This window comes from Salvelinus fontinalis, chromosome 33 (genome assembly GCF_029448725.1).
Source record: "Salvelinus fontinalis isolate EN_2023a chromosome 33, ASM2944872v1, whole genome shotgun sequence".
Lineage (NCBI taxonomy): Eukaryota > Metazoa > Chordata > Actinopteri > Salmoniformes > Salmonidae > Salvelinus > Salvelinus fontinalis.
Window position 1 is genome coordinate 20,698,443 of NC_074697.1, and position 17,764 is coordinate 20,716,206.

The following is a 17,764-nucleotide window of genomic DNA, read 5'->3' on the forward strand; positions in this document are numbered from 1 at the left end:
TTTACAGGGAAGACAAAATATGTAAATCTATTAGCTAACCACGTTAGCAAAAGACACAACTTTTCCTAACTCCATCAGTTTCTTACTCCATCAGGTGCTATCACAAATTCGACCAAATAAAGATATAAATAGCCACTAACCAAGAAACAAATTCATCAGATGACAGTCTGATAACATATTTATTGTATAGCATATGTTTTGTTCGAAAAATTTGCATATTTCATGTATAAACCATAGTTTACATTTCAGCTACAATCCCAAATTGCACCAAAAGCAGCCATAATATTTACAGACACCAACGTCAAATAGCTAATTACTCATGATAAAACATTTCTAAAAAATACATAGTCTGCAGCAATTGAAAGACAGGCATCTTGTGATTCCAAACAATATTTCCGATTTATTAAATGTTTTACAGCGCAAACAAAATGTATCGCTATATTAGCGTAGCTACAATAGACAGAAATAATTGGGCGCCCACGGCCAATTCACTTGCACGACAGATATATGAAATAACATCATAAAATGGGTCTTACTTTTGCTGATCTTTCATCAGAATGTTGAAGAACGTGTACTCTGTCCAGATGAGTCGTTGTTTCGATTCAGAATGGCAAATGTCCCTCTTCAATTAGCATTGGCACTAGCGTAGTGGCATAAATTTCTCCAACGTAAACACAGTCAGATGACGGAACACGGCAAAACTCCCGAATAAAGTTTCAATAATCTGACTAAACTATATTGAAAAAACATACATTGCGATGATATGGTCACATGTAGCAAAAAAATTCGAGCCGGAGACGTTGGCCGTTCGTTACCAAGGCAAAACAGAAGTCCATCTCACTTCCTCCAGAGTACCGGAAGTGGACGGTCAGGACAAAGAAATTGTTTTTTTTCCCACCACAGAACAAGATGAGCAGAAAAATGTCTTCTCTGACACCCTCTTTACACCAATAGGAAGGCGTATAGATTGTCAGCAGACTCCTAAGTGTTAAGACCATGTATAGGCATCAAATTGAAAGAGCATCGATTTCTGACATTTTACTTCCTGGTCAGGAAAAGTGCTGCAGAGGACTTCTGTTTCACTCAGAGAAATAATTCCAACTCTTTTAGAAACTAGAAACTGTTTTCTATCCAAAAAGAATAATAATATTCATATTGTATGAGCAACCTTTTGTCAATAGGGGGAGCAGTTAGCATTTTTTTTTTCTGGGTGTCGCCAAATTAAACTGCCTCGTGCTCAATTCTTGCTCGTACAATATGCATATTATTAATTCTATTGGATAGAAAACACTCTCTAGTTTCATAAACCGTTGGAATTATGTCTGTGGGTGACCCAGAACTCTTTCTACAGCGAAATCCATGACAGGTACTGCGATGGTCTGAGAGCGAAGCTCTGGTCTCAGATCAGTTTTAAAGGTCTGTGTGTATCCTATGGAACGACATGAACTGCACCCGCCTTCCCCTGGATGTCAGTAATCAATAAGAATTGGAATGGGCTTGCTACGTAGCTCTCAGAGGTTATAAAAGGCCAAGGAGTGAAGGTAGCCTTCCTTTCGATGCTGACCATTGCGCAGAGAGGGACCTCAGGATGCCATTTTCAAACGCTCAATTATCAACGTTAGATGTATCCGTCTGTAATTTAATTCGATATAGGTGTTAGAAGCATCATAACGAAGCTATTTTAAACCGAGTTATATCAGATTATGCGAGTATATTGCTATTTTTCGGAATTTCCTCAGTATTGCGTCTTGAGGATTTGGACACGTTGGGGCAAAATAGCTATTGTTAGCTATTGTTAGCTGCTATATCAGAAGTTGAATGCAACGTTTTACAACCAAGCAACGATTATTTTGGACAAAGGACCACCATGCCAAGATTCTGATGGAAGCTCGTCGAAAAGTAAGAACTATTTATGATGTTATTCCGTTTTTATGTGGAAAAATGTAAACTCCATAATGGCGATTAGTGACGCCATTATTGCGGCACTAGTCTGGCTGTAACGCACACTGTATGTCTAGTAACGTTAATTTTAAAAATCTAACTCAGCGGTTGCATTAATAACTAATGCATCTTTCATTTCATGTCCAACCTGTATTTTTTTAGTCAAGTTTATGAATAGTTTTCGATAAAAATAGTTATATTTTCAAAATGGCGCCGGGCAGATTGCTTGAGTAGTTGAACACTATTTCCATTGTGTAAGCACGATTTGTGCCGCTAAATATGCACATTTTCGATCAAACTCTATATGGATTGTGTAATATGATGTTACAGGAGTGTCATCGGAAGAATTCTGAGAAGGTTAGTGAAAAAATTAATGTATTTTGGTGATGATAACGCTATAGCTAATTTTGCCTTGAATCAATGGTCGGGTAACGTTTGCAAATGTGGTATGCTAATATAACGATTTATTGTGTTTTCGCTGTAAGACACTTTGAAAATCTGAAATATTGTCTGAATTCACAAGATCTGTGTCTATCCATTGCTGTGAGCTGTGTATTTTTAAGAAATGTTTTATGATGAGTAAATTGGCAATACACGTTGCTCTATGTAGTAATTCTAGTCGCTTTGGGGAGATTTGTGATGGTGGCTGCAATTGCAAACTATGATTTATACCTGAAATATGCACATTTTTCTAACAAAACCAATGCTATACAATAAATATGTTATCAGACTGTCATCTGATGAGGTTTTTTCTTGGTTAGTGGCTATCAATATCTTTATTTGGCCGAATTGGTGATAGCACCTGATGGATTAAGAAACTGATGGAGTTAGAAAAGTGTTGTCTTTTGCTAACGGGGTTAGCTAATAGATTTACATATTTTGTCTTCCCTGTAAAACATTTTAAAAATCTGAAATGGTGGCTTTATTCACAAGATCTGTATCTTTAATTTGGTGTCTTGGACTTGTGATTTAATGATATTTAGATGCTACTATTTAATTGTGACGCTATGCTAGCGATGCTAATCAGTGTGGGGGGGGGTGGGGGGTGATCCCGGATCCGGGTTTCTGAGGCAGTAAAAGTTAAGAACTATTGTATATATCATTTCCTATACAACATGTATTTTCTAGTAACGTTTATGAATAGTTATTTGGTCAGAATAGTTGAGTGTCAAAAAAATATCCGCACATTCTGGGAAAAAGATGCTACGTTAGCACAATGTATAACCACTGATTTCAGCTCTAAATATGCACATTTTGCAACAAAACATAAGTGTATGTATAACCTGATGTTATAGGACTGTCATCTGATGAAGGTTTATGAAAATTAATATCTTTTGCTGGTTTATTCCCTATCGCTAACGTGCCTATTGCTATCGCTAACATGCCTTGATGAATGAATGCGGTAGTGTGGTAAGCTATTGTAGTAAGCTAATATAATGCTATATTGTGTTTTCGCTGTAAAACACTTAAAAAATCGGAAATATTGGCTGGATTCACAAGATGTTTGTCTTTAATTTGCTGTACACCATCAATTTTTCAGAAATGTTTTATGATGAATATTTAGGTATTTGACGTTGGTGTCTGTAATTACTCTGGCTGCTTCGGTTCTATTTCTGACGGTAGCTGTGATGGTAGCTGCAATGTAAAACTGATTTATACCTCAAATATGCACATTTTTCGAACAAAACATAGATTTATTGTATAAAATGTTATAAGACTGTCATCTGATGAAGTTGTTTCTTGGTTAGTTTGGTTGGTTCTTGGTTAGTTAGGTTGGCTTTGTGCATGCTACCTGTGCTGTGAAAAATGTCTGTCCTTTTTTGTATTTGGTGGTGAGCTAACATATATATATATGTGTTGTTTTCGCTGTAAAACATTTTAAAAATCGGACATGTTGACTGGATTCACAAGATGTGTATCTTTCATTTGCTGTATTGGACTTGTTAATGTGTGAAAGTTAAATATTTCTAAAAAATATTTTGTGCTCTGCCTTTTCAGTGGAATGTGGGAGGAGTTCCGCTAGCGGAACCCCGGTGCCAGACAGGTTAAATGATTTCCAAAGCTTTTTAGGGTCATTTTTGTTTTCAATTATTTTCTCAGCAAAGTAACCCCCCTTAGCTTCATCCATCCTGCTCTTTACTTCATTTCTGTGAGGTTTATATAGGACAAAATAATGCTACTCTTGAGAGTTTTAAAATTTCTTAAAGGCCTTATTCCTTGCTTGGATAGATTCTAGAATCTCATGATTAAACTAAGGGCTAGATCTCTGCTTTACCCTGACCCATCTAATGGGAGCCATCACATTCACCACATCGAGGAATCTACATTTAAAGGCTTCCCAGGCACTGTCTACACCTACACTATCTAGCACAGGTGACCAGTCAATTTTACCCACTTCCTCCCTAAACTTTTCTACACAGTATTTTTGAGTCCTCTGATTCTAACGCTTTTGTGACACTTAAATACATCTTTAAAAATCCGCCTTGTGCAAAATGTAATAAAATGATCACTGATTCCATAGACTATTACTCCACTCTGCGATATTTTAGATTTATCAGACACCAATATTAAGTCAATTGTACTTTCCCCTGTTTCACATATCCTGGTGGGATCTTTTATAATTTGGGTCGGAGCAAGTGATCTACAAAAGTGCATAAATACATTTTGGGTCGGGCTATTCTTTTTGCAGACATCAGTATTGAAATCCCCTAACAAAATAATTTCCTTCAACAGCGAATGATTACAGTTTGACAACACAATTTCAAGACCTTCATAGAATGCATTCTGCTTGGGCGGCCTATAACACACCCCCAACACAATCGGCTTGGTTTTGGGAGGGCAGATATCCAGCCAGACAATCTCCAGATCAATTTTTAAATCTGATCTGAAGTTAAAAGCTATGTCTGATCTTACAAACGCACATATTCCCCCACCGTTCCAATTCCGATCCTTCCTGACAACAGAGTAATTGCCTATCTCAATTTCTGAGTCACAAAGTCAATCCCAGAACAACAGCAAATGACCTTGTGAAGATGCTGGAGGAAACAGGTCCAAAAGTATCTATATCCACTGTAAAACGAGCCCTATATCGACATAACCTGAAAGGCCGCTCAGCAAGGAAGAAGCCACTGCTCCAAAACCGTCCAAAAAAGACAGACTACGTTTTGCAACTGCACATGGGGACAAGGATCGTACTTTTTGGAGAAATGTCCTCTGGTCTCATGAAACAGAAATAGAACTGTTTGTCCATAATGACCGTTGTTATGTTTGGAGGACAAAGGGGGAGGCTTGCAAGCCGGAAGAACACCATCACAACCGTGAAGCACAGGGGTGGCAGCATCATGTTTTGGGGATGCTTTGCTGCAGGAGGGACAGGTGCACTTCACAAAATAGATGGCATCATGTGGACGGAAAATTATGTGGATATATTGAAGCAATATCTCAAGACATCAGTGGGAAAGTTAAAGCTTGGTCGCAAAAGGACAAAGACCACAAGCATCCTTCGAAAAGGACAATGACCCCAAGCATACTTCCAAAGTTGTGGCAAAATGGCTTGACAACAAATTTAAGATATTGGAGTGGCCATCACAAAGCCCTGACCTCAATCCTATAGAACATTTGTGGGCAGAACTGAAAATGCAAGTGTGAGCAAGGAGGCCTACAAACCTGACTCAGTTACACCAGCTCTGTCAGGAGGAACGGGCGAAAATTCACCCAACTTATTGTGGGAAGCTTGTGGAAGGCTACTCGAAACGTTTGACCCATGTTAAAAAATGTAAAGGCAATGCTACCAAATACTAATTAAGTGTATGGTAACTTCTGACGCACTGGGAATGTGATGAAAGAAATAAAAGCTGAAATTAACCTACTATTATTCTGACATTTCACATTCTTAAAATAAATTGGTGATCCTAACCAACCTAAGACAGGGAAATTTTACTAGGATAAATGTCAGGAATTGTGAAAAACTGAGTTTAAATGTATTTGGCTGAGGTGTATGTAAACTTCTGACTTCAACTGTACCTGAATAAGATACATAGTGCTTTTGGTTCCTTATTTGTCTCAGAGTAGGCTAAAGACCATAACACCGACTGAACTGGGTAACTACCACAAGGGATAGTTCAGCCAAATTACAAAATGGCGCATTGGTTTCTTTACCATTGTCACGTTCCTGACCTGGTTTATGTTATTTTTGTATGGTTTAGTTGGTCAGGGCGTGAGTTGGGGTGGGCATTCTATGTTTTGTGTTTCTATGTTTAGGTGGTTTGTAATTAGCCTTATATGGTTCTCAATCAGAGACAGGTGTTCGACTTTTCCTCTGATTGAGAACCATATAAAGGTTGGCTGTTCACACTGTTTGTTTGTGGGTGATTGTCTTCCGTGTCTTTGTCTATGCACCACACGGGACTGTTTCGGTTTGTTTGTTTATGTATGTAGTCTGTTTCCTGTTTGTGCGTTCTTCGTCTATTGTAAGTTCTCAAGTCAGGTCTGTCTACATAATTTATTTGTTTTGTAGTTTATTCAAGTGTTTTTTCGTGTTCGTCTTCGTCTTGCAATAAATTCATTATGTATTCACAACCCGCTGCATTTTGGTCAAATCCCTACTCCTCCTCTTCGGACGACCATGTAAGCAGTCTATGGACAAGGTTCGACAGCAGTTCATGCTTTGGTTTAGTTTCCCTGGCACTGTTTTAGCATTTGGGACTGATATTATTATTTTTGGCACATCATGTCCAAATCATCCAAAAGTATCTAAAATCTATTGTGAAGCTCAACAAAGTAATTTATATTTGATTTGAAAATGTGTGACGGACATCAAAAACTGTAATATTCTATGTTTCACGGAATCGTGGCTGAATGACGACATGGATATTCAGCTAGCGGGATATACCCTGCACCGGCAGGATAGAACAGGGGGGGGGGTCTGTGCATATTTGTAAACAACAGCTGGTGCAGGAAATCTAAGGAAGTCTCTAGATTTTGCTCGCCTGAAGTAGAGTATATTGAGATAAATTGCAGGCCACACTACTTGCCTAGAGAGTTCTCAGCTATACTTTTCATGGCTGTTTATTTACCACCATAAACAGATGCTGGAACTAAGACTGCACTCAGTCAGCTGTATAAGGAAATAAGCGAACAGAAAACCGCTCACGCAGAGGCGGCGCTCCTAGTGTCCGGAGACTTTAATGCAGGGAAACTTAAATCAGTTCTACCAAATCTCTATCAACATGTTAAATGTGCAACCAGAGGGAAAAAATTCTAGATCACTTGTACTCCACACACAGAGACGCGTGCAAAGCTCTTCCTCGCCCTCCATTTGGTAAATCCGACCACAACTCTATCCTCCTGATTCCTGCTTACAAGCACAAATTAAAGCAGGAAGCACCAGTGACTCGGTCTATAAAAAAGTGGTCAGATGAATCAGATGCTAAACTACAGGACTGTTTTTCTATCACAGACTGGAACATGTTCCGGGATTCTTCCGATGGCATTGAGGAGTACACCACATCAGTCACTGGCTTTATCAATAAGTGCATCGAGGACGTCGTCCCCACAGTGACTGTACGACATACTCCAATCAGAAGCCATGTATTACGGGCAACATTCGCACTGAGCTAAAGGGTAGAGCTGCCGCTTTCAAGGTGCGGGACTCTAACCCGGAAGCTTACAAGAAATCCCACTATGCCCTGCGACGAACCATCAAACAGGCAAAGCGTCAATACAGGGCTAAGATTGAATCATACTACACCGACTCCGACGCTCGTCGGATGTGGCAGGGCTTGCGAACTGTTACAGACTACAAAGGGAAGCACAGCCCTGAGCTGCCCAGTGACACAAGCCTACCAGACGAGCTAAATCACTTCTATGCTCGCTTCGAGGCAAGCAACACTGAGGCATGCATGAGAGCATCAGCTGTTCCGGATGACTTTGTGATCACGTTCTCCCTAGTCAACGTGATAAGACCTTTAAACAGCTCAACATAAACAAGGCTGTAGGGCCAGACAGATTACCAGGACGTGTGCTCCGGGTATGTGCTGACCAACTGGCAGGTGTCTTCACTGACATTTTCAACATGTCCCTGATTGAGTCTGTAATACCAACATGTTTCAAGCAGACCACCATAGTTCCTGTGCCCAAGAGCAGAAAGGCAACCTGCCTAAATGACTACAGACCCGTAGCACTCACTTCCGTAGCCATGAAGTGCTTTGAAAGGCTGGTAATGGCTCACATCAACACCATTATCCCAGAAACCCTAGACCCACTCCAATTTGCATACCGCCCAAACAGATCCACAGATGATTGAATCTCTATTGCACTCCACACTGCCCTTTCCCATCTGGACAAAAGGAACACCTATGTGAGAATGCTATTCATTGACTACAGCTCAGTGTTCAACACCATAGTACCCTCAAAGCTCATCACGAAGCTTAGGAACCTGGGACTAAACACCTCCCTCTGCAACTGGATCCTGGACTTCCTGACGGGCCGCTCCCAGGTGGTGAGGGTAGGTAGCAACACATCTGCCACGCTGATCCTCAACACTGGAGCTCCCCAGGGGTGCATGCTCAGTCCCCTCCTGTACTCCCTGTTCACCCACGACTGCATGGCCAGGCACGACTCCAACACCATCATTAAGTTTGCAGACAACTCAACAGTGGTAGGCCTAATCACCGACAATGACGAGACAGCCTATAGGGAGGAGGTCAGAGACCTGGCCGGGTGGTGCCAGACTAACAACCTATCCTTCAACGTAACCAAGACTAAGGAGATGATTGTGAACTACAGGAAAAGGAGCACCGAGCACGTCCCCATTCTCATTGACGGGGCTGTAGTGGAGCAGGTTGAGAGCTTCAAGTTCCTTGGTGTCCACATCAACAACAAACTAGAATGGTCCAAACACACCAAGACAGTCATGATGAGGGCACGACAAAGCATATTCCCACTCAGGTAACTTAAAAGATTTGGCATGGGTCCTGAGATCCTCAAAAGGTTCTACAGCTGCAACATCGAGAGCATCCTGACCGGTTGCATCACTGCCTGGTATGGCAATTGCTCGGCCTCCGACCGCAAGGCACTTCAGAGGGTAGTGCGTACGGCCCAGTACATCACTGGGGCAAAGCTGCCTGCCATCCAGGACCTCAACACCAGGCGGTGTCAGAGGAAGGCCCTGAAAATTGTCTAAAGACCCCAGCCACCCCAGTCATAGACTGTTCTCTCTACTACCGCATGGCAAGCGGTACCGGAGTGCCAAGTCTAGGACAAAAAGGCTTCTTAACAGTTTTTACCCCAAAGCCATAAGACTCCTGAATAGGTAACCAAATGGTTACCCGAACTATTTGCATTGTGTGCCCCCCCCAACCCCTCTTTTACGCTGCTGCTACTCTCTGTTTATCATGTATGCATAGTCACTTTAACTATACATTCATGTACATACTACCTCAATTGGCCCGACCAACCAGTTCCCCCGCACATTGGCTAACCGGGCTATCTGCATTGTGTCCCACCACCCGCCAACCCCTCTTTTTACGCTACTGCTACTCTCTGTTCATCATATATGCATAGTCACTTTAACCATACCTACATGTACAAACTACCTCAATAAGCCTGACTAACTGGTGTCTGTATATAGCCTTGCTACTGTTATTTTCAAATGTCTTTTTACTGTTGTTTTATTTCTTTACTTACATACGCACACACACACGCACATACCTTTTTTTTCGCACTATTGGTTAGAGCCTGTAAGTAAGCATTTCACAGTAAGGTACACTTTGATTTGATTTGTGTGAAAACTGTTACTATCGTTCTGATGACTTGAACTCGATTTGTGCCACAAATGCTAAAACGTTAGCGTGTGGCAACAGTGCCAGGGAAAGCAAAGCATGGATTGGTGTCATACCTTGTCATTTTGTTGGGGAAACTATCCCATCAGGGAAACCTTATATATTATAAGACAAACATATGTCTTCTGCAAATTTCTGCAGTCACAACAACAGATGGTAGTTCAAGACAAACACATTGGCACAATGTTGACATTGTTAATTGAAAGTGAAAAGTGTAGGTTTAGCCAGTTAGCACATGGACTCACTAGCTTCTATCTACGGAGCCTACCATCTGCATAGAACCTGAATTTGAAAAATATATAATTCAATCATTATGACAACTTTTCGGAACTGTCGCCATGTCGACAAAGAAGGATTTACAGTATAACGGAATAAAAGCTACTTTATCTTACCCAGGAACATCCATCCATCCCTCCATCTCTCTATCCCTCCATCCATCCATCCCTCCATCTCTCTATCCCTCCATCCATCCATCCATCCATCCATCTCTCTATCTCTCTATCCCTCTATCCCTCCATCTCTCTATCCCTCCATCCCTCCATCTCTCTATCCCTCCATCCATCCCTCATCCCTCCATCTCTCTATCCATCCATCCCTCCATCTCTCTATCCCTCCATCCATCCCTCCATCCCTCCATCTCTCTATCCCTCTATCCCTCTATCTCTTTATCCCTCTATCCCTCTATCCCTCTATCCCTCTATCCCTCCATCCATCCCTCCATCCCTCCATCTCTCTATCCCTCTATCCCTCCATCTCTCTATCCATCCCTCCATCCCTCCATCTCTCTATCCCTCCATCCATCCCTCCATCTCTCTATCCCTCTATCCCTCTATCCCTCTATCCCTCCATCTCTCTATCCCTCCATCCATCCCTCTATCCCTCTATCCCTCCATCCATCCCTCCATCCCTCCATCTCTCTATCCCTCTATCCCTCTATCCCTCCATCCATCCCTCCATCCATCCCTCTATCCCTCCATCCATCCCTCTATCCCTCTATCCCTCCATCCATCCCTCCATCCCTCCATCTCTCTATCCCTCTATCCCTCCATCCCTCCATCCATCCCTCCATCCATCCCTCCATCCCTCCATCCCTCCATCTCTCTATCCATCCATCCCTCCATCCCTCCATCTCTCTATCCATCCCTCCATCCCTCCATCTCTCTATCCCTCCATCGTTCCCATGGAGTCCTGTATAATACAGGTCTCAGTGGGGGAAACATCTGCAGTGTTGTTGTTATGCTGCTGATTGGCTGTCTGATTGCTGTTAGCTCTCTGTAATTGGCTGACAGTAGGTGATGGATGTTCTCTGACTAACAGAGTAGTGGTCACATGCCTGGTTAACTAATTGATATATCCTGCTGCTGTTTGTGTGTGTGTTTGCTGTAATGTTTTTAGTGTTGGTGATGCGTTGGTTGGTGGTCTGTTATTGACGGTTGGTTGGAGGTTGGGTGGTGGCGGTGTGTGTGTATGTGTGCGTGTGTTGTTTTGGCCCTGTTCCTGTGTCTATGCTGAGTTAATTGGCATGTATCCTGCTGGTGTTTTGTGACTAACTGTATTGACAAAGGGGAAGTGGGTGTTTGGGGCCTCACACAGTGTCAACACTCCTAAACACCCAACCTGCCCCAGATCAGTCAGAGTAAAACAGCATTGATGTGTTTAGGACCCTGTGTGTCGTCCAGTGTACTGCCTGTAGAGAAGAGATTAAGGCTCATGGTCTGATGCACTACAAACAGCTATTAAGTACACAGCCTAAAACTTCTTCACGTCCAGAATGCAGCAGTACAGCAATGTTGTGTTGAGGACTGGAGCTGTGTGATGAGGACAGGTGTGTTCCCTCAGACCAACAGAGCAGAAAGTGTGTTCTGTGTTCTCTCTGTCAGTCAGAGAGACAGTGGGTTCTCTCTGTCAGTCAGAGAGTCAGTGGGTTCTCTCTGTCAGTCAGAGAGATAGTGGGATGACATTAAACTCACACAGAGCAGCCTTTATGTAATTAAGGGTGATGAGACAAGGTCGAGAAAATCATGTCTGAGTTCCCTCTCTGTGCTCGTGGAGAAGAGTATTTTTAATTAAATCTCATGTACACACACACACACAATCTCACACCACTCGGATTTCTCCAGTTGAAGCTCTAGCCAGAACACACAATCTCACACCACTCTGATTTCTCCAGTTGAAGCTCTAGCCAGAACACACAATCTCACACCACTCTGATTTCTCCAGTTGAAGCTCTAGCCAGAACACACAATCTCACACCACTCTGATTTCTCCAGTTGAAGCTCTAGCCAGAACACACAATCTCACACCACTGGGATTTCTCCAGTTGAAGCTCTAGCCTGAACACACAATCTCACACCACTGGGATTTCTCCAGTTGAAGCTCTAGCCAGAACACACAATCTCACACCACTCTGATTTCTCCAGTTGAAGCTCTAGCCAGAACACACAATCTCACACCACTCTGATTTCTCCAGTTGAAGCTCTAGCCAGAACACACAATCTCACACCACTGGGATTTCTCCAGTTGAAGCTCTAGCCTGAACACACAATCTCACACCACTGGGATTTCTCCAGTTGAAGCTCTAGCCAGAACACACAATCTCACACCACTGGGATTTCTCCAGTTGAAGCTCTAGCCAGAACACACAATCTCACACCACTCTGATTTCTCCAGTTGAAGCTCTAGCCAGAACACACAATCTCACACCACTGGGATTTCTCCAGTTGAAGCTCTAGCCTGAACACACAATCTCACACCACTGGGATTTCTCCAGTTGAAGCTCTAGCCAGAACACACAATCTCACACCACTGGGATTTCTCCAGTTGAAGCTCTAGCCAGAACACACAATCTCACACCACTGGGATTTCTCCAGTTGAAGCTCTAGCCAGAACACACAATCTCACACCACTGGGATTTCTCCAGTTGAAGCTCTAGCCAGAACACACAAGATGAATTAGTACTAATACTTCAGAAACGGACAGACAGCTTCTCTTCTAGTGTGTGTGTTTTTTCTTCACTTCTCGTCTGACTAATTTCATGAAGAGCATAATTACAGCATTTTCAATTTGGCCTCGTCTCTGGAGCTATGTGGCTGACAGTCTATCTCTGCCCTGCAGCAAAGAGGGCCGTGGGTGGAGAGGGGGTGAAAGAAATATGTGAGTGAAGTGCAGAGAGGAGGTTGGAGGGCAATCAATAGCTAATTGGTGTGTGTGATGGGGTACAGGGAGAGAGAAGCAGAGGTAAGGTATGGAAAAATACATAACTAGGTAATTAGATGCAAAGTCTGAGTTGTATAAAGCACCGCTAGTCTTCAATAACTAACCACACAATTACAATAAACCCTTTTACTGATGCTGTTATTACTGATGGTATGAACTTGTTATTATCTCTGTAAGCTGCTCAACTGTTGTAATACTACACATACCAGTCAGTTAATGTATAATTAATGTTCTAAAATGATTGAGAAACATTGATATTGTATAATGTGATTAGATAGATGTCTGTCGTGTTGTGTGTGTTCCAACAGTAGGAGAATGAAAGTCATGTCAGTGCTGATTAGAGCGGGAGTTCTGGCATTACTGCTGTGTGTGTGTGTGTGTGTGTGTGTGTGTGTGTGTGTGTGTGTGTGTGTGTGTGTGTGTGCGTGCGTGCGTGCGTGCGTGCGTGCGTGCGTGCGTGCGTGCGTGCGTGCGTGCGTGCGTGCGTGCGGTCACTGTCCAGCAGTGAAATCAGAATTTTCCTCAGGCAGTGCCCATGCTCTCGTACTCCCAAACTCTCCTTTCATCTCCCCTGCCACCATCCCTCCATCTCTCTCTGCTCTTATCAACAACCTCTGACTGATAACCTCAAACACTTAAGGGCTTGTAAACAGTGCTGTGTGTGAGTGTGTGCTTTGACCCAGGCATTTATATGTGTGTTTTCTGATCTCGTTTGTCTTATCAAAGATGTTCTGTCAGGTCTGATAATGATTGGGGTCCCCCAGAGTGTTTTAGCGCCGTGTTCCTGACATGGCCCTCAGGCTACAAAAACACACACCACCAATGGTACTACTGATAATAACTGCAGTTAGTCCCCTTGATATAATTTCTTAGTGTGGGTAACTCATTGCCCCTCTGTGGAACTTAAACTAGAACCATGACATCTAGTTCCTGCTCCTTCTCACTGCCATCTACTAATAATGTCTCATTCATTTGCATCCATTAGATTAGAACGTGGCCGTGCCGGGGATCTCCTTGAAGACTACCATGCCGTTGCCTGGGTTTTTCCAATCATGAATCTACCTCATAAAAGGCTAATGTGACACGGAGGCACATATTTAGCTAACAATTTATCGCAGCAATTAGGGTGGCGAGTCCCACAGCTCTGCCAAGTGCCAGCCACCCAACATCTGTTCCTGTTACCATGCTGCTGCCGAGCCGAAGCGGAGCCGGGGCCAACGGTTCAAAGCTAATCTGTCCCTCAGAAAGGCTTTCCACTGCTGGGGGATCTGATATCAGCCTGGAGGTGTGACAAGCAGCTAGCAGCCCAGCGCGAGGCCATGTCTTTGTTCATTCAGCTTTGTAAAAGAGGTCTGGCATGACGGTCAATGCTAGTCACCTTGACCTCTCCGCTCCCTGAGGGAAAATGTCATCACAAATGAGTTGTAGGTGTTCCTCGTCCTGCCATGCACTGAGGTAGAGGAGGAAGAGTTTAGGATTTCATTAGCATATTCACCTTAATAGTGGGAAACTTCTTCACTTGGCTGTCCCCTTGCAATAAAACATGGCAGTTTTGAAAGTGCAGTTTAACTGCACTAACTGCAGTCGACTGTTGTATTTTGCAGTGTCCTGCAGTTATACTGCACTCTGGTGTATATTTGGATGTATACTAGGTTTATTTTTCCTACCACAGTGATGGATTTATTTTGTATTTTTTTTGTGGTATCAAGGCAACTTCACCCATCGAGACCTTTATCTCTCCTCGTCACACGCCATTTGCTTTGCCGCCATTTTATGATTATTTTCCCACGCAGCATGCTTCTATGCCTCTTTGCATTGTAGGGGCCCATTTATTTCTGATAAGTTATTGTTCAGGTAATACAAAGGGGAAGTCTTACACAGCCTACTGAGTAGCTCTCTTTCTCTCTTGCTCTCATTCTCTTTCTCCTCATGTCCTATCTCGTTCTCTCTCTCTCTCTCTCTCTCTCTCTCTCTCTCTCTCTCTCTCTCTCTCTCTCTCTCTCTCTCTCTCTCAAATTGTAATTTCAACACTCCCGCTGTAGAAGGAGATGAGATAATGTTCGACCGGGATGAAAGGGAAGAGAAAGGGAAGGAGAGGGAAATAAAGTTGCTCTTATCACAACTGGCCAGCAGCGATGTGCACACAAAGCTTTGGCGGAATCCAATTTAGTCCTTCCTGTTAGTTTAAGTGATATCGGCGCAATTAGCCATCACAAGTCAGAGTTTATAACTCGTGCTAAGTGATTTCCTCAAATCCCCCAGTAAAACGCAGGCATGCGCCACGCATCTAAAGCACTCACCTCGCCAACTCCAAAAAATTACTGCTTTCTCCAACCTCTCTCTCTCTCTCTCTCTCTCTCTCTCTCTCTCCTCTCTCTCTCTCTCTCTCTCTCTCACTCTCTTTCTTCTCTCTCATTCTCTTTCTCTCCTCCTTTCCTTCTATCTCATTCTCTCTCCCTCTCTCTCTCTTTTTTTTCAATCTCTCTTATTCTCTCCACTGTGGACAAATTGTAATTTCAACACTTCCTCTGTAGAAGGAGATGAGATTTTTTGCTCTTTTGTTTTGGTCTCCCTCATTGTGTAGCTTTGTAAAATGATTTGCTGTTCCCTCATTGTCTCTCAAATGAACTAGGGTGACTTTGAGAGGTAGCATTTTTGTTTTTTTATCAAGTTTTTTGTTACTAAGTTGTTTATTGTTTGTACGGTCTGGAGTAACAATGCGTGATGGGAGTGAGCGGCAGACTGTGGGCGGGCTGGTTTGTCCTTGGCATCTTCAGGAGAGTGATTAGTTGTTGAATGAGTGAGTTTGTTAGTCCTTTTCCAGAGAGGGTGACTTTGTGGGTGACTCCGCTGTGGATTCGTATTGTGTTGTTATTGTTGTTGTTGTTTCTCTGCCTGCTCAAAATTAAACCGGAACCTTCCAGGGAATTGGAATGATCAGAGGTATTCTTTACAGTGCTCAACTGATTATATGAGCCCAATGCACATGCTGTTTAAATGGATGTCTCCTCAGAAGAGTCTGAATAAGACTTCCTGGGGTTTTGTTGAGAAACTGTATTTAGACCCTGCACTGCATATCTCCCCCACAGTATAGCCCTCTCTCATACAGAAACCAACACACCCTAACCTGTCTCCCCTCCTCTCCCTGTCTCTCTCTCTCTCTCTCTCTCTTTTCAGGGGAGATCTGTGCATTTAAGATCCATGGTCTGGAGGCTCCGTTCGAGGCGGTGGTGCTGAACGGGACGTCTGGTGAGGGCCAGCTGAGGGCCAGGGGCCTGGTGGACTGTGAGCTTCAGAAGGAGTATACCTTTATCATTCAGGCCCATGACTGTGGAGCAGGACCCGGGGGCACCGGGGGGAAGAAGTCACACAAGTGAGTTTGAAAGGCAGGATGTCTTTTTGTCTGTTTGTCTTTATGAATCATATGGATTCAATACTATGCTCCCTGCAACACTGCACTCTGAAGCCAAGCCTACTGTAATCAAATAACCTTGCTGCTGACTATCAGGCTATCACTGTTACTGAGTGTGTGTGTGAGTGAGTGAGTGAGTGAGTGAGTGAGTGAGTGAGTGAGTGAGTGTGTGAGTGAGTGAGTGAGTGAGTGAGTGAGTGAGTGAGTGAGTGAGTGAGTGAGTGAGTGAGTGAGTGTGTGAGTGAGTGAGTGAGTGAGTATGTGAGTGTGTGAGTGAGTGAGTGAGTGAAATCGAAGTTATGGGAAAAGTCCACAATGAAAATGGCATTAACTGTGTAGAATGATAGGGTACATTTACATCTGTTGGCCATCAATAGGCTATTAAATTATATGCCAATGTAGGCTACTGTAACCTACCGTTAGAAACACTAAATATATATTGAAATGACGATATCATGCATGTCAATTTGAGCCACTTGTGCAGCCTTCCTGGAGCTGGCTAACATATGTAATAAATAGCCTATTACTCAGGCTGTTGTTGTAGCCTTGGGTTATTAAGCCATTGTTAATGGCCATGTTTACTTAATTAAATTCAAAGTTTTAAATTGTGATCATGGTCACAGCTCTATCAAAAATGTATCATTCTCCACATTTAATGTCAGTTTCATTGTGGACTTTCCCTGAAATTAGATGTTGGCATGTCGGCCTATCAGGGCTATAGGCTACCTGCATCTAGCTCAGCAAACCATGGCAAAGTTGAATGGCAATTATAAACTCAGATTTTAGTCATTAGCCTATGCCTATTGAATTAACAAGTCAGTCTCGCAAATAGGCCATTTATAAATGTTTGTAGTCTTGACACCTGGAAGATCCTACTTGCTCACAAATGCTTTTTCAGTTCTTTCCAAACATTTTCTATAGGATTGAGATCAGGGCTTTGTGATGGACACTCCATTTTGCCACAACTTTGGAAGTATGCTTGGGGTCATTGTCCATTTGGAAGACCCATTTGCGACCAAGCTTTAACTTCCTGACTGATGTCTTGAGATGTTGCTTCAATATATCCACACAATTTTCCCTCCTCATGATGCCATCTACTTTCTGAAGTGCACCAATCCCTCCTGCAGAAAAGCAGCCCCACAACATGATGCTGCCACCCCCGTGCTTCACGTTTGGGATGGTGTTCTTCGGCTTGCAAGCCTCCCCCTTTTTCCTCCAAACATAACGATGGTCATTATGGCCAAACAGTTATATTTTTGTTTCATCAGACCAGAGGATATTTCTCCAAAAAGTACGATCTTTGTCCCCATGTACAGTTGCAAACCGTAGCCTGGCTTTTTTATGGTGGTTTTGG

At 42.9% G+C, this 17,764-nt stretch overlaps 1 protein-coding gene across 2 annotated transcripts in view; it reads left to right on the plus strand.

Annotated features, from left to right (window-relative positions):
* The window catches only part of LOC129831799 (calsyntenin-2-like), a 681,146-nt gene that overhangs the window by 445,781 nt on the left and 217,601 nt on the right, over positions 1 to 17,764 (plus strand). For both annotated transcript variants that reach the window (XM_055895258.1, XM_055895259.1), the window contains exon 3: positions 16,176 to 16,371. In XM_055895258.1, the coding sequence (XP_055751233.1) occupies positions 16,176 to 16,371 (196 nt within the window). The remainder of the gene's footprint in view (positions 1 to 16,175; positions 16,372 to 17,764) is intronic.